The 20,825-nt window shown below is 42.7% G+C and overlaps 1 protein-coding gene and 1 long non-coding RNA gene across 5 annotated transcripts in view; both read right to left on the bottom strand.

Moving 5' to 3' along the window:
- The window catches only part of LOC128816228 (uncharacterized), a 92,394-nt gene extending 80,635 nt beyond the window's left edge, over window positions 1–11,759 (bottom strand). For all 3 annotated transcript variants that reach the window (XR_008439821.1, XR_008439822.1, XR_008439820.1), the window contains exons 1-2: window positions 11,259–11,759; window positions 9,318–9,490 (exon numbers count right to left, since the gene is read on the bottom strand). This is a non-coding gene — a long non-coding RNA (uncharacterized LOC128816228). The remainder of the gene's footprint in view (window positions 1–9,317; window positions 9,491–11,258) is intronic.
- A 152-nt stretch (window positions 11,760–11,911) lies between these two features.
- Window positions 11,912–20,825, bottom strand: part of PI4KA (phosphatidylinositol 4-kinase alpha) — a 54,598-nt gene continuing 45,684 nt past the window's right edge. For both annotated transcript variants that reach the window (XM_053993522.1, XM_053993523.1), the window contains exons 43-55: window positions 19,898–20,018; window positions 19,474–19,603; window positions 19,286–19,356; window positions 18,351–18,423; window positions 18,126–18,196; window positions 17,418–17,527; window positions 16,716–16,820; window positions 16,147–16,272; window positions 15,704–15,824; window positions 14,895–15,054; window positions 13,964–14,053; window positions 13,679–13,762; window positions 11,912–12,599 (exon numbers count right to left, since the gene is read on the bottom strand). In XM_053993522.1, the coding sequence (XP_053849497.1) occupies window positions 12,548–12,599; window positions 13,679–13,762; window positions 13,964–14,053; window positions 14,895–15,054; window positions 15,704–15,824; window positions 16,147–16,272; window positions 16,716–16,820; window positions 17,418–17,527; window positions 18,126–18,196; window positions 18,351–18,423; window positions 19,286–19,356; window positions 19,474–19,603; window positions 19,898–20,018 (1,314 nt within the window). In that variant the 3' untranslated portion in view covers window positions 11,912–12,547. The remainder of the gene's footprint in view (window positions 12,600–13,678; window positions 13,763–13,963; window positions 14,054–14,894; window positions 15,055–15,703; window positions 15,825–16,146; window positions 16,273–16,715; window positions 16,821–17,417; window positions 17,528–18,125; window positions 18,197–18,350; window positions 18,424–19,285; window positions 19,357–19,473; window positions 19,604–19,897; window positions 20,019–20,825) is intronic.

A 20,825-nucleotide genomic window follows, 5' to 3' on the forward strand; every position in this document is an offset into this window, starting at 1 on the left:
GAACGCTTTCTTGAAAGAGAGAAGTCTATAGATTTAAAAGCTCTTGTTTAAGCCTCAGATGTCATAAATTCTTCAGTCTACATTAATTTCCAGTTCATAATTACTCTAAATAAGTATGGCTATACCTAAGGAGTAACCAGAGGCATTGCAACCATGGCGTCCTGCACAGGTGAGCCACCAGATACTAACCAGACTTTGGAAAGGTTGTGCAGCCCACATACTGGTACTGTACTGCTTTGAATAGACACCTTTCGGATCAGTGTTAAAGATGACTTGGAACACACTGGGGCATTACCCCATTCTCAGCCTTAGATCTGCTCCCACTGAAGCCAGCAGTAATTCTGGTGAACATTACATGTGAGCCCATGGAAGCAGGGAAGATAACTCTATTCAAGCTCAATACTGCTTTATAATTTGTAATTGCTCAGTATCCAGCAATAATGTTCCATAGCTAGTTTTAGGGCACAAACACATCCTTGAGTTGTTTTTACTGGGACAACTGCACATTAGGAATAGTCAGGATGGCCTTAGTACAGAGGCACGACAGTAACAGTTGCATGACAAAGCGATGCAACCTAGAGAGCAGCCCAAACCAGCATATCTACAAATCGCAATCTGCTTCTTCACCTCGGCAAACTAGGAAGACTGCTGCTTTTCAGCACAAACAGAATTTGATAGGAAGAACAGAGTTATGGAAAGATCTCTGGCATCTGAACCAACTGCTGTGGTGTGATGAACTGTCATGAGAGCACGTTTCAGAGTCAAAAGGCTGTGTTCACTATGGGGTAAGGAGCACTGGCTTGGAGCAAGCAACCACACCGGAGCATGTATGCTTTAGTGAGACAATACCCAGATCTGGTATGTCACAGAAGGATCTATGTCCCATTTTCCCCATCTGTAAGACTAAACAGCTGAGACATGTAGTCAGGCAAGGAATTCCATGAGCTAAGGATTGTGTGTTAAGCTTGCACAATCTTGCTACAAGGGATATGCCAACCAGGACGCATTTCCTGACATCAAACACTCGGAACACCTCCATTTGGTAAAGTGAGTCCAGGTACTCAGGTCTGATTTAGGGTGTATAGTATAAGAATCTCTGTCCTTTTAAACATCCTCAGTAACATGGCACTTTGGAAGACACAATAATTAGCATAATTGTCAGTTCAGCGTCTAATAATGCACAATGCGTTCATTAACCCAATTAACCCCACACAGCACAACAACCATCACAAACAACGCAACTGATGCAGTGAAGGGGAATGAATGCTTGACAGCCCTGCCACATCCCAGCACGATGAAATGACACTGGCAAGGGCTGAAGGCAACTCCCAGAGGCAGGACACCCACCCAGCTCGGAGATGGGGAACACTGCCACCTGAGCTGGTGTCTCAGCCATGTGCTCAGCTCCCTTCAGCCCTGTCTCAGGGCAATAGAGGAGCTTCTCCTCCCACAAGGTTTTTCCTGGTACATTTAATTAAGCACTATGTATCAACACCCATATATGCACACCCCACTTCTCAACCCTCCCTCTTGCTGAAAGAGTCTCAGGTGGGATTCACTCGCCTGCTTTTGCTGCTGCTTAATTCAGTCAGGTTGGTAAATAATTCAGCAAGCACTCAGCCAACAAACAAACAGGCAGGCAGCACAAATGGCCAGACAGGGAGATGAAAGAATGAGAGACAGAAAGAAAAACCAAATGGGAGAGTGACAGCTTTTGCTGGAGCTCCTTTTCTACAGGCAGTACTTCAAGCTGTGCCTACTTCTTCATTCTCTGTGGTTACACTCTCATCCCATAAAGAAGCAGGAAAGTTTGTCCAACTGACATGGCCATTACCTACTGACTACTCTGGTTGGGGCCCCACTGAATGACCACACAACCTTTTGATTAAAGTTTAGGAAAAGCTTCAGTACCTTGCTTATGCTCTTCAGCTTTGAAACCCTTCAAGATGGGGAACAGCAGCTCTTGGGCTACAGCTGGGCATGTAGGAGTCTGCATCATTGACTTAAGTCTTTTTAGGCCTTTGTTTTCCCAGCTGTAGAAGAGAGAATCAAAATCCTTCCCTACTGGCATCCCAGCAGGCCCAACAAACACAAGCAATGCTAGGGGCCTGAGAGTCCTTCAGATGAAATGCTAAGGCTTGGCAAAACCTTTAGAATTCTCTGACTGTATCACTGAATATATCAAAAGACAGTATCATCAAGCACCAAAAATATTAATTCCAGCCTTCCATAAAAACCGATAACCATAAAAAATATATCCTAATCACAGCAAAGGTTTGGGATGATTCAAGGTAAACACTCCACTATTCTGTCTATAAAAAACAAACAGTAAACCAAAACATTTGGAGTAGAATTTTCTGTGATGCTTAACCTTACAATAATAATGAAGCTTTAACAAATGGTATTTTGAAAATGTTTTCTACACACATAATAAATTAGCATAAGACAACCTTATTAACACATCTAGTTTGTTTGAGCTAGCTATGTGAGCATTCTGTGAGAAAATCATTTTATGAAGCGAATAAGGAAACGTCAATGCACCACAAGTTTACTAAAACAGAATCCAAATCAGCAAGCACTATTGGGAGCCACAGTTATAACAAGACCACCCATCTCTCAAACTGCTGGGACACCTCTAGGCCAGGACTAGTGAGAGACACAATGACAACTGGGATTTAGGGGTAGCTTGCACACAATGTGCTCATTAGGTGAATGTCCTGAGTCTTGCTGACTCCTTCCTATATGGTATTTAACAAGTTTGCATGTGAGGATTCTCCTGAAGTGGTAGTGGAAAGACATGAATTTCAAAGAAGGAGACAAAGCATTGTACAAACATCTCTTAGATTATCAATTTCCTCAATCTATCCTTGGAACCACATAATTACATGATAGTTGCCAAATTTCAGTATGCAGAAATGCTCTTTGCAAGAGTATAAGACAAGAAGGTTAGTTTATTAACATGCTTCATGTGAACATACTCTGAGTCTCATGGAAAAGGATAAAAAAGAGCATCAGAAGGATAACCTGAGTGGGTGCACATAGAAAGTAATTACAGCAGAATGAAGTTTTTTCAGGCTGTAGAATAAAAAAAAAAAAGCATTTCTTCTGCCAAAATAGAGAATGAGGCAGCAAGCAAGAGCCACAGCTCCATGACCAGCTGCAGCTCCATGACCTGCTAGACCCTGTGCAATTTAGGGTGAGAGCCCAGAAAGATGACCCAGGGAGAAACAGGTCCCGTCTGCTAGTGGGTAAGAGTCAGATGATCAGAAAGCCACATGCTCCTGGAAAGAAGGCTGCCCAAATAGTGGCTGAGCCACCATTACCACTGTGGTGACTGTTAAGCCAGGTATGGCAGCAGCATGGCAATGTGTGCTGGCCAGCTCCTTGGCAGCTCTTTAGTTACCTACCAGCCACAGAGAAAATGGGTTAAAAGAGAAGTGGGGCTACTGCTGACCAGGTCTGGATACTGTTCTGCAGTTCATGCCCAGCTCCACTTGGGGTAAGCAGTGAAGTCATGTGAAACCTTCTTCGAGCAGTTCTGCACAGGGCTGGGCAAACCCCATCTGGTTTTGTCCAAACCTTGCTCTGGGATTTTGTTTCAAATACACACAGGTCCACCAAGCATAACCATGGCCAAGATCAGCCTGCTTGCAAGTCAAATGGTCAGATGGTTTCCACCCGAAATCATAAATTCCACTCTGTCATCTGGAACTGAGCTCATTCTGCTCAAACCTCAGCTTGCAGGGAAAAGTTGACTCCAGTTCACAGAAAGGTTCGCAAATCCAGCCCGTGATCTGGGTTTGTTACAAACACTCCAAAACAGGAAAAAATGGCCTTGGCGGTAGGGTTCATCTGGACCTTGTTGCCAGAGTCATGGTGTCATCTAGTGGTGACAGCTTGTATGGACACACACACGGTACCCACCTCCACTTCACAAACATCCCCACAGAGAGTAGTGCAATTGCAGGTCTGGTAAATGTCTTCCAAAGTGCACCACCTTCTTCAAAGGCAGAACAGCTCCACCATTTCAGTAAAAGCCATTCGCACCTCGAGGAGAGCTTTTTGCAAAGGCTCCCAAATAAAGTGAAGGGCAAACTTTGCATCACTTCTACACAACTAGAAGACAATCTGCTGGGGAAAGGGCAAGCCATATAACTTTGAGGGACAGCAGTCAGCAGCAAACTCAGTTGTGAATATGTTTTATATTCAAAAGTCATTTTCAGTATAGAAGTTGCATCTCTTGAAATGTCCCTTTTACCTACATTGTAATAATGCTCAAAAATCATAGTAATAGATACAAGAGGAAAAAGGGCTCCAATTTCAGTTTGTACTTTGAGAACTCTCTTGCACAGGCACACATCCCCAGGTCTCAAGAAAGGGCAGCTAATTTTTTGGGTTCCAAGTTTATGTCGTACTGGGGGCAAGCTCAAGAACAGTGCAGCTGAAGCAGCTCCCAACGTCACAGAACATCTTTTACAAGAAATCAAGTGCCTTAGGTCTCCCTTCAAACATTTCTAAAGGGATTTGACCCACCATATATTCTGTGTGAGAGTTCTGACAACATGAGTTCCTTCTCCTTGGTGAAGCTAGGAACTGATGTACCTGCTCTTAAACCTAGTCTCATTTTAATTCAGTGAAATTTAAGCTTAGGAGATTTACCTTTCAGCTAAGACAAAGCAGGAACACAAACGTGATTGGTTTTCCAGGCTCAGCTGATGAGTGGGAGCAGAGACACCATCAGCCCCTGAGTTCCCATAACCTCAGGCACTGCACTGAGTCACTTGTCCCACAAGCTGATAAGAGCTGCATCTCAAAGGAAAGAAAACTCTGTTCAAATTGGAAGAAGGATCACAGTGTCAGCAGAGAGGCAAGAAAAAAATGCCAATTCCAACACTGTCCTGGAAATGAAGTGGGTTTTCAGGTTCCTGAGGTCTATCTGAGGTTACATCATGGATCCAGCTAAAGTGCTTCCTTGGCATGTTTGTCTTCTTACCTAGAGCTTAATCCTTCCCTCTGATCTAGTATTTCTGTCTGCAAGCTAATGAGCTTGAAATTACTGTATATTTATGTGTCCCTCTGAGCTCTGATCTGTGACACAACCATAGCTACAGCTGGATTTGCTTCTTTCTTTATTGTCTAGAGCTGCAGTCTGAAGGCCAGGCTTGATGTTAAAAACATTGTCATTCAAATCCCAGTTTACATGTGGGGTGAGAGGGAGAAAGCACTTTTCAAAACCCTGGTTTCTTTTGAGATCTATCCTGAGACACTGAATTTAAGCCTGTTAACAGCACAGATCAGGGCTATCTTCATGGCAGAGGATTCTACACACCCCATTCCACCTTGGTCACACACAGCATAGAGAAGAGTTTTAACTACTACTTGCCTGAAACTCAAAATGACCACAGGAATTATCCAAAACCAATGAACTCTTTATAGCTGCACCAAAGTGTTTTCTTTTCTTGGATCTGTTTTCTTCCCCCATCCTATCACCTGTGTTCCACTTATTCTGTGAAGCTTGAAGACTTCATTGTGACATTTACCCACTAGGTCTACCATGAAGGTGAAGCCCAAGGCAAGTTTCTCAAAGGTAAGAGAGAATTCTCAGCTGCTGTTATGTGTGGCAGGTTTTAATTTTTAGTAAGTACACAAACCTAAAAATAACAGATAACTTACATCAGAGCCTGCATATAGAGTAACTTTCACTCCAAAGAAGCTTTCCAAAAACGTGCATGCACAGCAACACAGAAATGTAGCAACCTCTGGAGCTGATTACAGCTGCTGCTCATCCAATACAGTGTGATAACAACAAGGAGAACTACCACAATAAACCTCTGGGTTTTTGGTAAATGCAGTATGGATTTCTGCACACTTGCTATACCAGAGGACACCCATATATTTAAAGGCTTCACCTGACACAACAATGCAGAGCCAGCAGAACATATTTCCTTTTTGTCCCTTGGAAGGTCAAAAACCTCCCCAGCAGAACATGCTGGAATACAAACAGCGAGGCTCTTGAGCAATTTCATATCTGATATTCAGGTACTCGCTAGCTCTAGCACCCAGTGCGTGCCGTGACAGATATGTCACAAGTAAAGGTCACGGCAAGGTTTTCCCTGGCAGACTTGCCAGCTTTACAGGAACGGCAGATTTGTGCCTGCTCGGTTGCTCTGGCCTGTGCCCCAGGTGGCTTGTTTTGGAGTGCCCTCTGCCGCCCAGCCCGCAGACCTGCGAGCCTGCAGGGAACGAGGCCGGGACCATGAGGGGGATCTCGGCTAAGGACGGACAGCAGTCAGCGCCATTCAGCTTCACGTGTCCATCAGAGGCCCTCGCTAGAGCCGGGCCCTGACTTCAGCATCTGGGTCTGACTGCCTGAGCTCTAAAGGTTTGCAAAGCATTGCCACCCACCAGAGCTGCAGAGATAATTGATTTTCAGGTCAACTCCTACACCTCACAAAGCTCTTGCCCAGTTCTTCTCATCTGGGATCTAAGGCATAAAAAGTAGCGTATGCCCCTTGCAACTGGTACTGCTGGGATTCTTCCTTTGCAGGCATGGAAGGCAGCTTACTCTTCACTTCCACCCAGCCCACCTCATCTAAGTGATGGGTAACTCCTGTCTCTGAAGGAAAATAGGAAATCTGACTAGTCCAAGATCTGGGGAGCCAGGAATCCCTTTGGGAGTCAGCAGGCCTCTGAAAACTGCACAGAAACAGTTTCTGTCTAGGTGGTAAGATATCAGGTATTCTAGAAGGTTCAATTACCTTACAACCAATAGTACCAGACAAAATTCATTAGTTACTCCATCATCCTCACAACTCCAAAAATCCTGACCCTACCCTTACCCCTTTCTGCTCAAGCTGGTACAGGCAGCCAAGCATGGCACCAAGACTGAAATTTCTGACTCCCAATGCCAGAATATAATGCGATTTTCTACTTACCTAGGTTAATACAGTTCTTTCAATAAAGTTCTTTTAAGCATAACACCCATAAGTATCTTTATTAGATCATTCACTCATGTCCAATCAGCTACCACACAGGCAAGGCATTGTCCTGCTCAAGAAATAACTTTGCAGTATGTACAGGATCCTCTGTGCAGTGAGGTCAGGTACTGCAAAGCTGTTTGGTTTATGCTCCAGGGTCCTGTGAAGTTCTCAGCAAGGGAATGGTTTGCAGGTGTGCATGCCAGGATGCACACGTACAGCCTTCACCTGTGTGCTAACAACAAGCATCTTAAAAATTTTGAGATGTGGCAGTCAAAATGTAACTTGCACTGGGGAAGAGAACTACATGAGAGCAATATATGACGTTACCTCTTATTTTTGTTATCCAGAGTCAGATTTTTCTGTGAGATATTGCTCCTATACCTCTAAAAGAATGGAATTCCATTACTCTTCCCTTCTTACATCTGGATAGAAGTTACCACTCCACGTGTTCACTCCTAATCAATACATACAGCTAGAATTGTCTCCTAGGTTTGCTACAATTCAGACATTTTCTCCTCTCTAACAGCAGAGCACAATTTATTTTGTCAGGCATGTCACTGCAAAGCTGGGACTACTTGCTTAAGAACAGACCAAGACACAATCCTAGCTCTGCCTGTTACCTGCCTGTGAAGGGTTTTTAATTCCAAAAGGTGTATGTGGAGCATCAGGGTATGTAGCAGTCTTTGTGTGGGCACTTATTATGATAACTTCCAATTCCCTTCCCCTTTTGGCTGCCATGCTTTCCTTGGGAAGAGATACCTGAATACAGTCAGGTAGGTAACCTCTCCCTTCAGGGAACTGCCAGCCTTCATTGTTTGCCTGTGATTACTGTGATTACTTACCTGTGTCACTGTGTCATCCTCCTGTTCTACTCTCCCCTGTCAGGCAGCAGAGCCACCTGGAACGTTTCTCACTGCCACAGTAAGCACTGAGGCTCCCCGTGGTTCTGCTGACCCTGGAGAGGTCTGTGTTAGAGTAACATGACTCACAGCAACACTGTCACTGCTATTAGGCTACTGATACTGTACCAGAAATAAACACAAAGCCATCACTTATAACTAAAAAGCTTTAGACACAGGGCTGCTGCAGTGGCAAGGGCCCAGCAGAAACCCACTTCTTCTGGGGAGGCTGTGGTAGTTACTAAACCAGCTGGTGCCTGGGCTGCATGTTACCAGAGCTCATCTGCTCCTGCCATCTAAGTAGCTTATCTAATAATTACACCATGTCACCTTACAAATCTTACTTCTTTGGGAGTATAACCCCTGTGGCCTTCCAAATGCAGAATCCTTATGGAAACAGATGAGGCACCAAAAAACTCAAACAAACAAACCCACAAACTGTAGGTAACAGTGTGAGGCAGAGATTCAGTGCATCCTTTGCCCATATCAATAACAAAGTTCTATCAGAGAGCCTTTATCTAGAAAGGATCCCTTGTGAACACTGTCATTTCAGCAGATTTTAGTCCTTGCTGCATGGAACTAACAAAACTGCCAGGTCTTAACACCAAACAGCACAGGCAAAATATTTTTCAAAAAGTCAAAGAATCAGTCATGCTTGAAGCTGTATGTACATATGTACATTCAGGACAAATTCTTTGTTTGCTGCCTTTTTTTTTTTTTTTTTTGGATAGCATTCATTCATATGGAACCAAAGGAAAAGGATAGACATATTTATGACACAAAGGAAAAAAAAAAAAGAAAAAAGTCTCATCCAAACCATTCTGTTGCCCACAATCCCTTTCCCCCTCTCCAGCATTTTTCCAAAAAGAACTGTAGCTCCTCTTCTTATGTTGACTCCCCATTCCCTGCCCACATCAGCCCTGATGTTGTGCAGCATGTGCTGGGCGCCTGCAGGGGGTACCATGACCCTGTGTACCAGCCAGAACATCACACAGGCACGTTGTGCTAACGGAGGTGGATTGCTGAGCTTCAGTCTCTAACACACATAATGAGATTAGCATTTGAATAGTGCTGATCAAGTTACCAGTAGCTCTGAACCCCGGGTCCATCAGATGCAAATGAATCACTATAAATTTTGTTCCTTTCTTAAAGGCTCTTTATATGCATGGCCAATGCAGAAAGAACTGCAGTGGGTATTGCCCAGAAAGTCTGTCTCTCACCATGACTGGGAATTTCTGAGAGTGAAGAAACCACAGGAGCATCTTTCCCTAGATTTTAAATATTTTTTTAATGAGCAGTTTTTTCCCCCTTTTTTTTTTTTGATGTGTTTTTTCTCCCAAGGCTGCACAGGTATTAGGACATATTCTGGCATAAAATTCAGAGACAAAATCCTTCACAATACCTTCATGTAGGTCTTGATTCTATCTGTTTTAATTACCTGAGTAACTTCTGAAAGTCCTGCCAGCCTCCATGTGTCAAGGACATATCCTTCCCTGGTGGGAGGATGAAGGTGAGGTAAGTCTGTGGTGTCTCCAACTGCACTGATTCAGTATCTCGGAAGGACCTGCAGTATTGTGGGGCGTCTCAGTATTTTCACCTCCTCAGTCTCCCCTGGAGGAAGATGCAACAACCCATTTAGGAGGAATCTTCAGGGTACTGCCTTGCATGATTAAATGTAAACAGCTGAATCCCCTCTGTATCTCAGTGGACACTCAATTACAGGGGAGTTTTCTCCCATGTCTGTGCTGCAGGAAGGAACCCTGAGGGGAGGGGAAGGGAAGACGGCACAGTCAACTTGAGAAAACAAAATCTGCGGATGTCAGGTGTGCACCTGACACTGCAGTGAGAACAGAAATCACAGGAGCCTATAATTTCTGCTAATGTGGAGGTTTAACACACACACACAATATTCTGCAAGATTCATAGCAGTACAAAGTGATGCATCCTTGATATCTCAAATGCAGCCATTTGAGTTTTTAGGACCATATGGTAAACAAGCTTGTTCTTACAGTAACTACACTCAATTGATTTCAGCTGCTTTCATTTCTCTGAACAAACTTGAGAGAAGAAACTAAGACCACATCAGCTCTCCAGACAGCCTGACTGAAGCAAGCACTGTGAAGAACACTGAAATTTATTCACTTCCTGATACAAAACCCTGGATGGTCTTAATTGTATTCCAGCAAATTCTGGGCATTCTATGCTAGAATACACACAAATTGCTGTGTGGTTTGAGATTTGCAACTAGGAGTCACTTTCTGATTACCAGAGCTCCATTTATTATTTCTAATATTATTATTCACCAGCTAATTACTCACTTCTAGCCCTAGATATTTTTAACATGGTACATTTATTTTGAGGTGCAGAAAAGTACGTGCACATAAGCACTGACTTGAATTAACAAAATATTGGAACTCCTCACCACCTCCCCTGAGAAGAAGCCTTCACATCTCCTCACTCCACCTGCTCCTCGTTAAAGGAAAGGTGTGAGGAAGTTTACCACATTTGTAGTGTCAATCAGCTCCTTTCCTATGGAGCCTAAATAGGTTCAAGTAGCCGCAGGCACAGAGCACCAAAATTACTCCATGTCCCAGTCGGTTATATAATAAATCTGAATTAGATCAATAATTAAAGCAGTTCTTGCATGCTACTTCTCCCTGATGAGCCTCCAAACCTTTTCAGAAAGCCAGTGGCACCTCCCCATAATGAGAGAAGGGGCTCAGAGCCCACTTTGCTGTGAGCCACCCACTGCACAGGCAAGAGGCAAGAGACAAGACCCATTTTAACACCTATGGCAAAAGCAGGTGTAAATTTCAAATACAGCCCAGAATGGGAAAGGGATAGGCCCTCCACTGCACCATGCACAAGACCCACCCGGGAAGGCAGAGCCAAAACACGCTGCCCTGGCTGCCCCCTCTGAGGCTCCCTGAGCTGTGAGGTCAGTGACACTCCCTTCTATGCAGGGACCTCCTCAGTCACCATGGCTTCGGGCTGAGGAGGTTCCCCCATAGCAGCTCCTGCTGCCCCAGGGACACGCCGGGAGACTCAAAGCTGACTTGGAGGAGCTCAGAAATGCACACTCCCAAGGGGAAGGCGTGGGCACAGCCATATCATCGACCTACCATCCCCTCAGATAAAGACCACCCTGACCTGCCACAACAGCCCAGCTTCTCAGGAACCCCTCGGCCTGGGCAGCTACAGCCTCTAACCATGCTTCTCTGCGATCCCAGAAGCGCGACCCTCACGGCAATGGAGCTGGGCACTCCTCACACCATGGAGCCCCACCTCAGGGCCCCGCCCCAGGGCTGGGTCTCCCTCACGATACCCCCGCCCCTCAGCGCTGAGCCGCCCTCGGGGCGCTGACCCGAGACCCGCTCACCCTTTGTGCTTCGGGACCGTGTGTCGCGTCGCCTTCAGCCCTCAGGGCTCCTTGTCCCTCACGACGCCTCCATCCTTCACCCCTGGGGGCTGTGTCCCCCTCAGCCCTCGGGGCCATACCCCGTGTCGCCCTCGCCCCTCAGGGCTGGGTGTCCCTCAGGGCTGAGGCCGGGCCCGCGCCTCGCGCCGGTGCTCGCGCTCGCCGCAGCGGCGGGGGCCGCCAGGGGGCGCCCCGGGGCCCTGCCCGGGCCTGGCACCCCCTTCCTTCCCTGAGGGCACGACCCGGACACTCGGGAAAAGCACCCAAAAGGGAAAAATCCCCCTAAAGACAGGAAAAAATCCCCTAAAGAGGGAACCGCCCTGTGTTGAAGAGCCCACGTAGAAGGACAAGCATGTACATAGGGAAAAAAACCCCAAAAGACCTATGTCCCAGCCCAGGATACAGGCCCTTAGCAACACTGGGGAGCTTTACCTTGGTCCTACATTCCAGCTCTTGCATTAAACATTTACTTTATGAATAAAAAATGTCACTTGAGATGGGACAAGCAGCTGAAGAAGAAATTAGATTATTAGAAAGAAAGGGCATAATATAATGAACAGTACACAAGTGTGCAGAGTGATGTATATACACTAAAAACAGCACAAGGCAAAACATTTGCAACAGACACAAAGTCTAAAGTCTTTTATTACATTTTATAGATTAAATATATCTGCAGTAGAGTCTCTTTTTAAAACACACAAAAGGAAAAAATACATTCTTCATGTACATATGAAATACTGACCATGTAGCAGGGACCATGTACAGTGCAAAATATGAACACAGCTACACAGACATCACCACCTTGGATGATTATCAAGCTTTTTCTACAGTAAAATTGGAACAAGTTAACATTTCTGTTTCCAAAGAGAAATCCATACCCTTCCCTTCCATGGCATTTTGTGCGATTGTGCATGAAAGGGTTTCATTTACTTTTTAAAGATATTATAAAATCCTTGTATTGCATGAAAAATTATCGAACTCCTCAAGCTTTACTACTTTCACACATTCACAACTGTAATACAATTTTTATTGTGATTGCAACCCGACTCCAAAAATCCAGGGAAAAACAGTAATATGTATAACCTGGTATAGAGAGAGGAATGAATCAGAACTGATTGTTGCAATGGTCAGGAAACATGCACCCAACATGTACACACACATACACAGAGGGTGGAAGATAGCGAGGTGTCACAAGTTCGGAGTGAGGGCACGGGGTTGCACGTTTCACTTCGGCAGTGGATCTCTAGTGTCTAGTAGGGGATGTCATTCTGGTAGTACTGGATCATGTCATATGTTCTACTCCTAGAGAAGAAAAGCAAACCAGAGGTAAGGAAAAGTTTAAAAAAACACTGCGCCCATTGTCAATAAACATTCATCAGGATCCCACAGAGACAAAACATGAGTGAAGGAAATCAGCTGCTAATCAAAACTAGCCCTCCATTCTTTGAAGGCATTGTGAAGGCCCAGTTACTGTTATGGACAGCACAAAACATCCTGCTCTTGTTTAAACTAGTTTTAAAAAGTATTTCCACACTTCCCAGTGTGGCAACAGCATCAGCAGCTTGGATCCCGTGTTGGATAAGCCACAAGCACATCACATAGCATTTGCAGTTTGTTTTAGGAGAAGGAAATGCATAATGAATGAAGCAAGATCATCAGGGCTGCATGGAGACAGGATTATGTGGAAATAAAAGTCATCTTAATTAAGGAGAATGCTAATAACGAAAATAAAAGTGCAGGGGAAATAACAGCATTAACAGCAGCATCTCTGATGAGTGACTGAGCAAACAAATCTCAGCTTGTTACAGATAACTCAATTATGCATGTGTAGAGCTTATTCAGGTCACAGATCAACCATGCCACAGGTAGAAAAGCTCAAGCTTGTCAGAACTAAGCTGGTTCTGGCCATTCACACACCAGTGTCACTGCCTTCACCCCCCAATATTAATCTAAGATTCTGAGCAGGTGCACTAGCAAGCACTGGAACATCCATTCCAGCAGGGCTGTATCTGAGCCAGTGAGTGGCACTGGTCTCAAGCTGACCCCATATGGAACTACACAAGAGTTTCTATTAGACTCTCCAATATATCCCACAAAGTCTGTATTATCTAGCATAATAAAATATGCACTTAAGATGTTTAACTATTACATTTATTCTTTAGCCTAACCAGCCTTGCTGTTTGACCATCCTGGACTTAAGTCTTCCTTCCCAGCACAAAGCTGAGGAGATGCAGCACATTCAAAAACAAAGCTGATATCCTGCACTATCAATGACTCAAAAATTTTTGGTATCTGACTGATAAAACTCTACTTTTCAGCTCTGCTCAAAGCCTGATGGCCTTCCTTTAACCATAGTGAGAAAACATGCATAAAAGCCAAACCTGTTGCTGAGGAAACAGTTCTGGATGATCTTGATGATGAAAGTTGCAGCCTCCCTTTCGGTCATGTTGGGGCTGAACCTGTGTCTATATGCAGAAAATCACAATCAAATAAGAGAAAAATCAGTGAAATTTCCTTAGAATGTGGTACAAATGTGTCTTTGCACAAGCTCAGCCAGGTGTGATTTCACTTGCTTCAAATACCTACTTCTTGTGAAACCACTTGGTACAAATGCCGTAACATTTTAATAAAAAATATTTTCCAGTTCACACATATTGCTGACTTACTTCAACAGCTTGATTGTTTGCCCTCGGAAACAGGGCAGCCCTGTATCCAACATCAGTGTAACCAGTGAGACCACAGCATCCATGTAAGGCCTAGAGAAAAAGAGGACAAAAATGTCAGAGCATTCAAACTCCTGCAGCCTTAGCAGGTAAAGCAGACAAGCTAAGGAGTTCAATGAGCTGGCTCCCACCTTTTTCTGTAATTAAATCAACACAGATAATCCTCTTACATTTGCTGGTGAAGCTAGACCATTGCTTGCAACCTGTCACTTTAATTAAATGTCACTCCTTTATGCTGGACTGTCAGATACTCAGAATGCCACAGGATGAAGTCTCAAGAAGGATTATGCAAAGTAATGCTTTAGCAAATAACATTTCTTTGGCATCAGAAAGGTGAAGCAGTGCACCAAAACAGTACAAAAGGCTGAAACCAGCAACAGCACACAGGAACATACTATCTTTTAGGCTTAATTACTCTGAGTAATTCTTTGCTACATCAGCCCAGCTTCCCTTCTCCTTCCTGTCCTCTTGCTCAGAACATTTATTATCTACCAGGCTATTACTCTGCTACTTGAGTGACATATTTGCTTTGCCACAAGAACTTTGTCCAGATTGTGTCCCCTCAAAGAACCAAAATGATCCAAGACAGTAGTTTCTTATTGTATTAACCGTGCACTAAATTGTGTGAGGAAATGTGTGAAACATCACATTTGTAAATTGAAAATATAAAATTTCAAAATATAACATAAGGACAGAAAAAATATCACAAAGATAAGCTGTAAATAGCAGGATTTTTACATTGTTTCAAAGTTTGTAAGACTATCAGGATAGTCAACAGCCTCAGACTCCCTACAAATCAACATTTGTTATTTATCTTCTCATCTGGCTTTAGGCATGCAAGAACTTCCACTTTGAGCAGCTAAGAACACCTTACCTGACTGCCAGATAGCCTCTGACACACATCTCCATAAACCATTTGAATGGCGTTGCCTCCATTTTCCCTCCCATTATCATCACCATCTCATCAGTCAGTTTAATGTCAGGCTCCCAGCCCAGGTTTCCACCAGGTGAGCTTTCAAACATGAATCCAAAATCTGTGCACAAAAGATAAAGTGCCTCATAAGCTTTGTTGGTTAATTGTGTGCTATTAAAGCTGATAGAAGCAAGAGATGTGAATTGCATGTATTAATGTAAACATTTTAATTCCAGTTGGAAGAAAGCTTTGGTGAAGTGTAAGAATATCAACAAAAGCATCATCACCATAACATGAGAATAGATATAAGAATGGTGATATCAAATAAACTGCTGAAATACTTGTGCAGTTCCAGAAAAGCAAAGCTAAAGCAGAGGTTACAGCCTTATACAACTATATAAATTTACTTGTCAAGTTTAATTCATACCCTTGCAGTGATGAAAGGAATCCAAATACACATTTCTATAATTAAACACATACACACATGTATCCACGCATGAGTACATAAACATGTGTCATCCATACATATGTGTGTGTATACTTTCCTGAACCTGACTAAACTTTGCAGAGCTAAATTTACACAGAAGCAGCCAACACAAACACACAACACTTGGCAGGAAGGCATGAAAACCTTCCATGTATGTTTACAAACAGTGAAACCAGTATACAGATGGACCTCAAAGGGGAAATGGCTTATTGTCTGTTATCAGCAATACTTAAGAGCAGAAAATAAAGCTAATAAGTGACATTCAGAGGTGCATATGACTGACCAATATGAATGATGTGTCCCTGTTTGTCCAGCATGATGTTGCCATTGTGCCTGTCTTTAATCTGGAGCAGGAACAGGAGCAGACTATAGGCAGCCATACTGCGGATGAAATTATAGCGGGCCTGTACAAACAACGAGTTAAAACAAATCAGAACAACTTACAGAATTTAGTAACTCTCCATCAGGAGATGAGACAGAAAAACAAAGCTTTTTTTCTTTTTTTCCATTCATGATTAGTTTGAAGCAATGTCCAATAACATTCTCCATACATCTACAGCTGCAATTACTTCTTTAGCTAACTCACTAATAGCTAAAAATGGTTTATCAGCATCAGGAACTAGATACAGCATTATCGTGGTCATTATACAATTATTTGTCATTATTTCTTATAGGTAGAATGCTTCTCAATTGTTATTCTGCTATGCTTGCCCACTGGTATTTTACCTTCTGGAATGCAAGGGTAGACTCATCTCCATATTGCCTTGTAAAATAATCATACATCCCAAAGTCTGTCTGCCTGCCCAGCTGGTCACGGGACGTGCAGTCAGGAATGCACTCAATAACACCACACTGGAGGCAAAGAAAAGGAAGGGGTTTGTAGAGCATGCTACCAAATATATTTTGTTCATGGCTCTTGGCAGTCAGATTCTCTGGGAAATATGGGGAAGCCTATAGATCACCAAAACAGAATTTCTAGTTTATTAATTTAAAAAAATGTTTATCCCCTCTTTTAGAATTTCCATGCAACTAAGACCAACTCTGTGACTTTCCACTGCTTTGCACAGCATAGTCCCAGAAATCAAACAACAAACATTTGCAAGCAGCAAAATTTCAGAGCCAAAAGCTTTAGAAAAGCAGGAAGCAGGAGAGGAAAGACTCTTTCTATTGCTGGTACTCCAAATATTTGGCATAAATGATGTGGGCAGTACTTCCTTGTAAAATGGAATGTTTATGTGTGCTGGAAGAAAGTATTTTTTAATTTTCTACAGTACTACAGTTAATTGCCCACTTACCCCAGGAGCTGTGGCCACCACTCTATATGGAAACACAAAAAGATCCAGGCCTACCAGCTGAAATATGTTCTTGAAGAGATCGATGATTTGTAAAGCTAACATGTCCTGTCAGACAAGAAAAAAATTGCACAAACATTACAGGGGTTACAGGTCATAAACTTCATTATAAACATGCTCTGAAGAACTCTGAAGTGCACATTAACTTAAGCAGGTGTGCAGATGTGTACTTGTGCATGTACTGTGGGGGAAATCCAAAAGGGAACTGATAAATGCTGTGTGAGTGGACAGCAAGCAACACTGATGATTTAACTGCTGACCTAAGAATGAATTGCCTATCACCCTTTGATAAAATGGCTTTTTAACTCCAGGGATAATAACCAGCATTCCCTTTTAATCAAACAAAGTTGAATGTACAAGATCCCACCTTAGGAACTAAAGCTATATTACCAATAGCTCAACTGAAAAATAAACTCTGTAAAAAAAAATTTTTAAGGCTTGGTAAACCCTGTCTTGACAGAATGGCCTTTATTTCCAAACCAGAATATCTCTAGGGGTACAACACAGTTCTCTCTCTCAGTCCACAACCAGTGGAGATTACCAAAGTTCCAATGAAAAGTATTTCTATACTAAAATTATTTCCTTCTCATGCATTATCACCTACAAATCTGTCTCCTCTAAGTGCAAAGCCTGACAGCTGTGTACCTGTCTGCAGTCATCGCCCACTTTAAAGATTGCTGCCTGCCAGCAGACTTTCTGACTGTCCTCATCCTGTTCTTCACTTTCATCGATGGAGTCAGAGCGACAACGCAGACCTGCAACAAGAGAACCAAGCAAAACCCAGACATGGACTTTAATTAGCAACTTTCTGTCATGACAAGCCCTCTGCCCTCAAACCCACAGCATCCCACTGCAGGTGCACTACAGATATTTCTGCCTGGTAATTATCATAAGGTCTACTGGACCCTACTAATTATCCCTTTGTCTACTGGAATTAGAACATCTCGAACCAGTGTTTGTGATTTACCTGATAAATGCTCGCATTGCGTTGAACTAGTCAGCTGGAGACGCCCACAAAAGGTCTTGTGAGAGAAAACTGCCAAAACCTGGATTTTACTACTGTCTAAAAACCCAGAAAAGGCCAGTGATTTTTATTTTAGTCTAAAGGAACTGTTACCATTTCTTCAAGAGCCCTATGTGGCTTGCTTCTTGGGACTTTAAAAAAGATTTAAGTTTCAGCATTTTCTTCTCTCTTCCTTTGATCCAGTTTAATTTCTCAGCTGAACCATGGCAGATAAAGCTCAACATGGAAATAATTTTCCTGCAGTGGTACAGGTCACTAAAAGCAGGCAGTTTTTAAGGAATTGCTGACTATTAATTAGTAGTACCAATGATTACGTTACAATTACTCACCTTCTTTTTCAAGCTCACTGACTCCGCATCGTTTCACTTTGAATTTGGCCAGATAGGGTGCTTTTGCTGCACTAAATTACAGTAGAAACAAAGATGATGATGAGTGCAATTAGCCAAACAAAAATTTATAGAAAAATACTTGAATGTCATTAATTAACTTAACAAGCATATATATATATATATATATATATATATATATATACACATATAACAAGAGCACGGTACCTCTGCATAGGAGTTCCTGATTTGTAATCAATATCCAGAACGATTGCTTCAGGATTGCTGGGCAAGTAACAGCCTGCAAAACAGCAGACACCTGAGAACAAATCCACTGGCTAGTGAGACAATGCAAGCTGGACAGTAACTGATGTCAGTGTCTACAACTTCAGTACATAGTTTTGAATTAATGTTAGAAAGAAACTGGAGATTACAGTCTGTGAGCCAGGAAGGATGTGGTATCCTTTGCATTAGTGAGAGATTCCCAGAAATGAATAAAATACAGTTTTGAGCTAATACTGCTGAACCTGTATCACAGAAAGGTACAGAGAGGACATCTCTTACAACAGTCCCAAATTAGCTGCGGCAGCAGCCCCAGTGGGCAGTGCCCTCAGCCACCAACACGTGGTCCAAGGTCGGAGACCTGTTAGAGGTCAGGAAAAGCTTTCATCAAACTCCATTTTAAAGAGAAGATTCAGGCTGGGAAAATGTATGTTCAAGATTTGAGAGGAGCCTCAGATAATGACATTTCAAGGGAATGCCTGATGGGAGAAAGGGGAGAATTAAAGGAACTGGACATGCTTCATTCTTGAGATAAAAAAACTTATCAAAAACACCACAACTTTTTAAAAAAGAAGGTGGTAGAAAGCAAAAAATTTATTTATCCTTCCTCTTCAGACACACACTTCTACTTTGATCTACTATATGCATTATCTAATTTGCTTTTGGTTAAGTTTTGATGCACTATATGGAAATTATTGGATGTGCAAAAATATTTGAATTTTTTTCAAGACAGGAACAACCACACAAGAACAGCCACCAGCACCAAAACTGAAATCTCTATAAGCTGCCACTCGTAGAGATTTCAAGATTTGCTTGCAGAAAATAAATAATCATGTTGAATGCAAAAGCCCAGAATTTTATACGACTAAATCCCATCTTACCAGGCTGCACTTTCACCTCAGACAGAGCACTCAAACAAGCTTTTTTCCTTTCATCTCCTTTAGGGAATGGCCTAGAAAGATGAATTACCTTTTAATTATCTGCATATTATATAGTACTCTACACACTAGCCTCAAATTTATTTCAAATTCACACAAACAGAGCACAATTTCTGAAGTACAATTCTTACTTGATAATGGCTGAAACATTGGTGATTTTATTAAAGAAATCAAACTCCCGTTGGTAGAACTCCTTGGCTGGGCCAGACAATGAGCCAGTTATCTCCTCCACTAACTGCTCCAGAAGTTCCCCAATGTCAGCTGCATGTGAAAAAAGGAAGCATCTGTGTCAGAAGCTTATTCAGAAAGTACAATGATATGGGTGATGGAAATAAGCATCTTTGGATAGTATTCAGAAAAAGGTACTGAAGGAACCAGCACCCTTGTCTCTCTTGATAGACTCTATCAGGCACTGATGCAGAATGGGCTCTACTTCTATAAATAAAAAAGATTTTCCCAGCTAAAAGGATTCTTCCTGACAAGCAAGAAGCAGGAAGAAGATTTAGTCTGGACTGGGAAAAGGAAAGGAGTCAAGTCAGGTTTTAAAGTACTCACGATCTTTTTGATGTCCTTCTTCATCCAGGTAGATATTAGTTTTCATGTTCCAGATGAATTGGTGAGCCAAGAGCTGAGATTTGGAAGCTGCCCACAGGATGTATTCCCTAACATAACCCATCTGCAACCATATGCAGACCAGTAAGGATCAAAGTTCTACAACTCTCAGATTCAATATTACTGCTTCTAACAGCTATTCTTCTAACCCAGAAAGTGTTAAATGGATGGAAAGAAGACCTCTGCACCCTCTCACTTTGCTAAAAAGACATGAATGACAGTGTATTTTAAAAGGTAGCAAACTGATCTTAAACTGTTTTCAGCTGTGTTACTGACCTATTCTGTTATCTAATCAGCCTTTCCCCACCTCTAGGCCATTTTCTATCTGTTCTTTTTGGATTTCAAATCTCTTTGAGCTCAGAGGATCATCTACTATGTGTACAAAGCACAGTGTAACATGGACACTGCTCTTGCCTGGCATCACTACGTGCTTCTGTAATACCAGAAATCTACACAGTGTCACAGGGACTGTACAGTTTGGTGGCAAGAACTGCATGTGCTGGCACAGTTCCACTGAAAATCTGGAAAGTAAGAAGACACTTACGAATTTGAAGTGTCCAAGAAAATCATACTCCTTCCAGCAGCCACATTCCCTTTCCTCTACCTGCAACTACTTTTGTAGTCTATAGGTGATCCTAGAGGTGTTTGACTGATATTAACAGATAGATGTCTGATGTTCGTGCTCTGCATTACAGAGATCTCAGAGAATAACTCAGACACCTACACTGTGGGATGGGAATATGTTCACCTGAAAATAAAGCGCTGACCAGAGTTCACTGCCTCACTGGCAGGTAAAATGATCTCACATTAATGAACTCTGAACTTGGTTGTCAAGCTTTACTTTGGCTTCTGCAAGATAAGGCTGAGATCT

Source organism: Vidua macroura, chromosome 18 (assembly GCF_024509145.1).
Source record: "Vidua macroura isolate BioBank_ID:100142 chromosome 18, ASM2450914v1, whole genome shotgun sequence".
Lineage (NCBI taxonomy): Eukaryota > Metazoa > Chordata > Aves > Passeriformes > Viduidae > Vidua > Vidua macroura.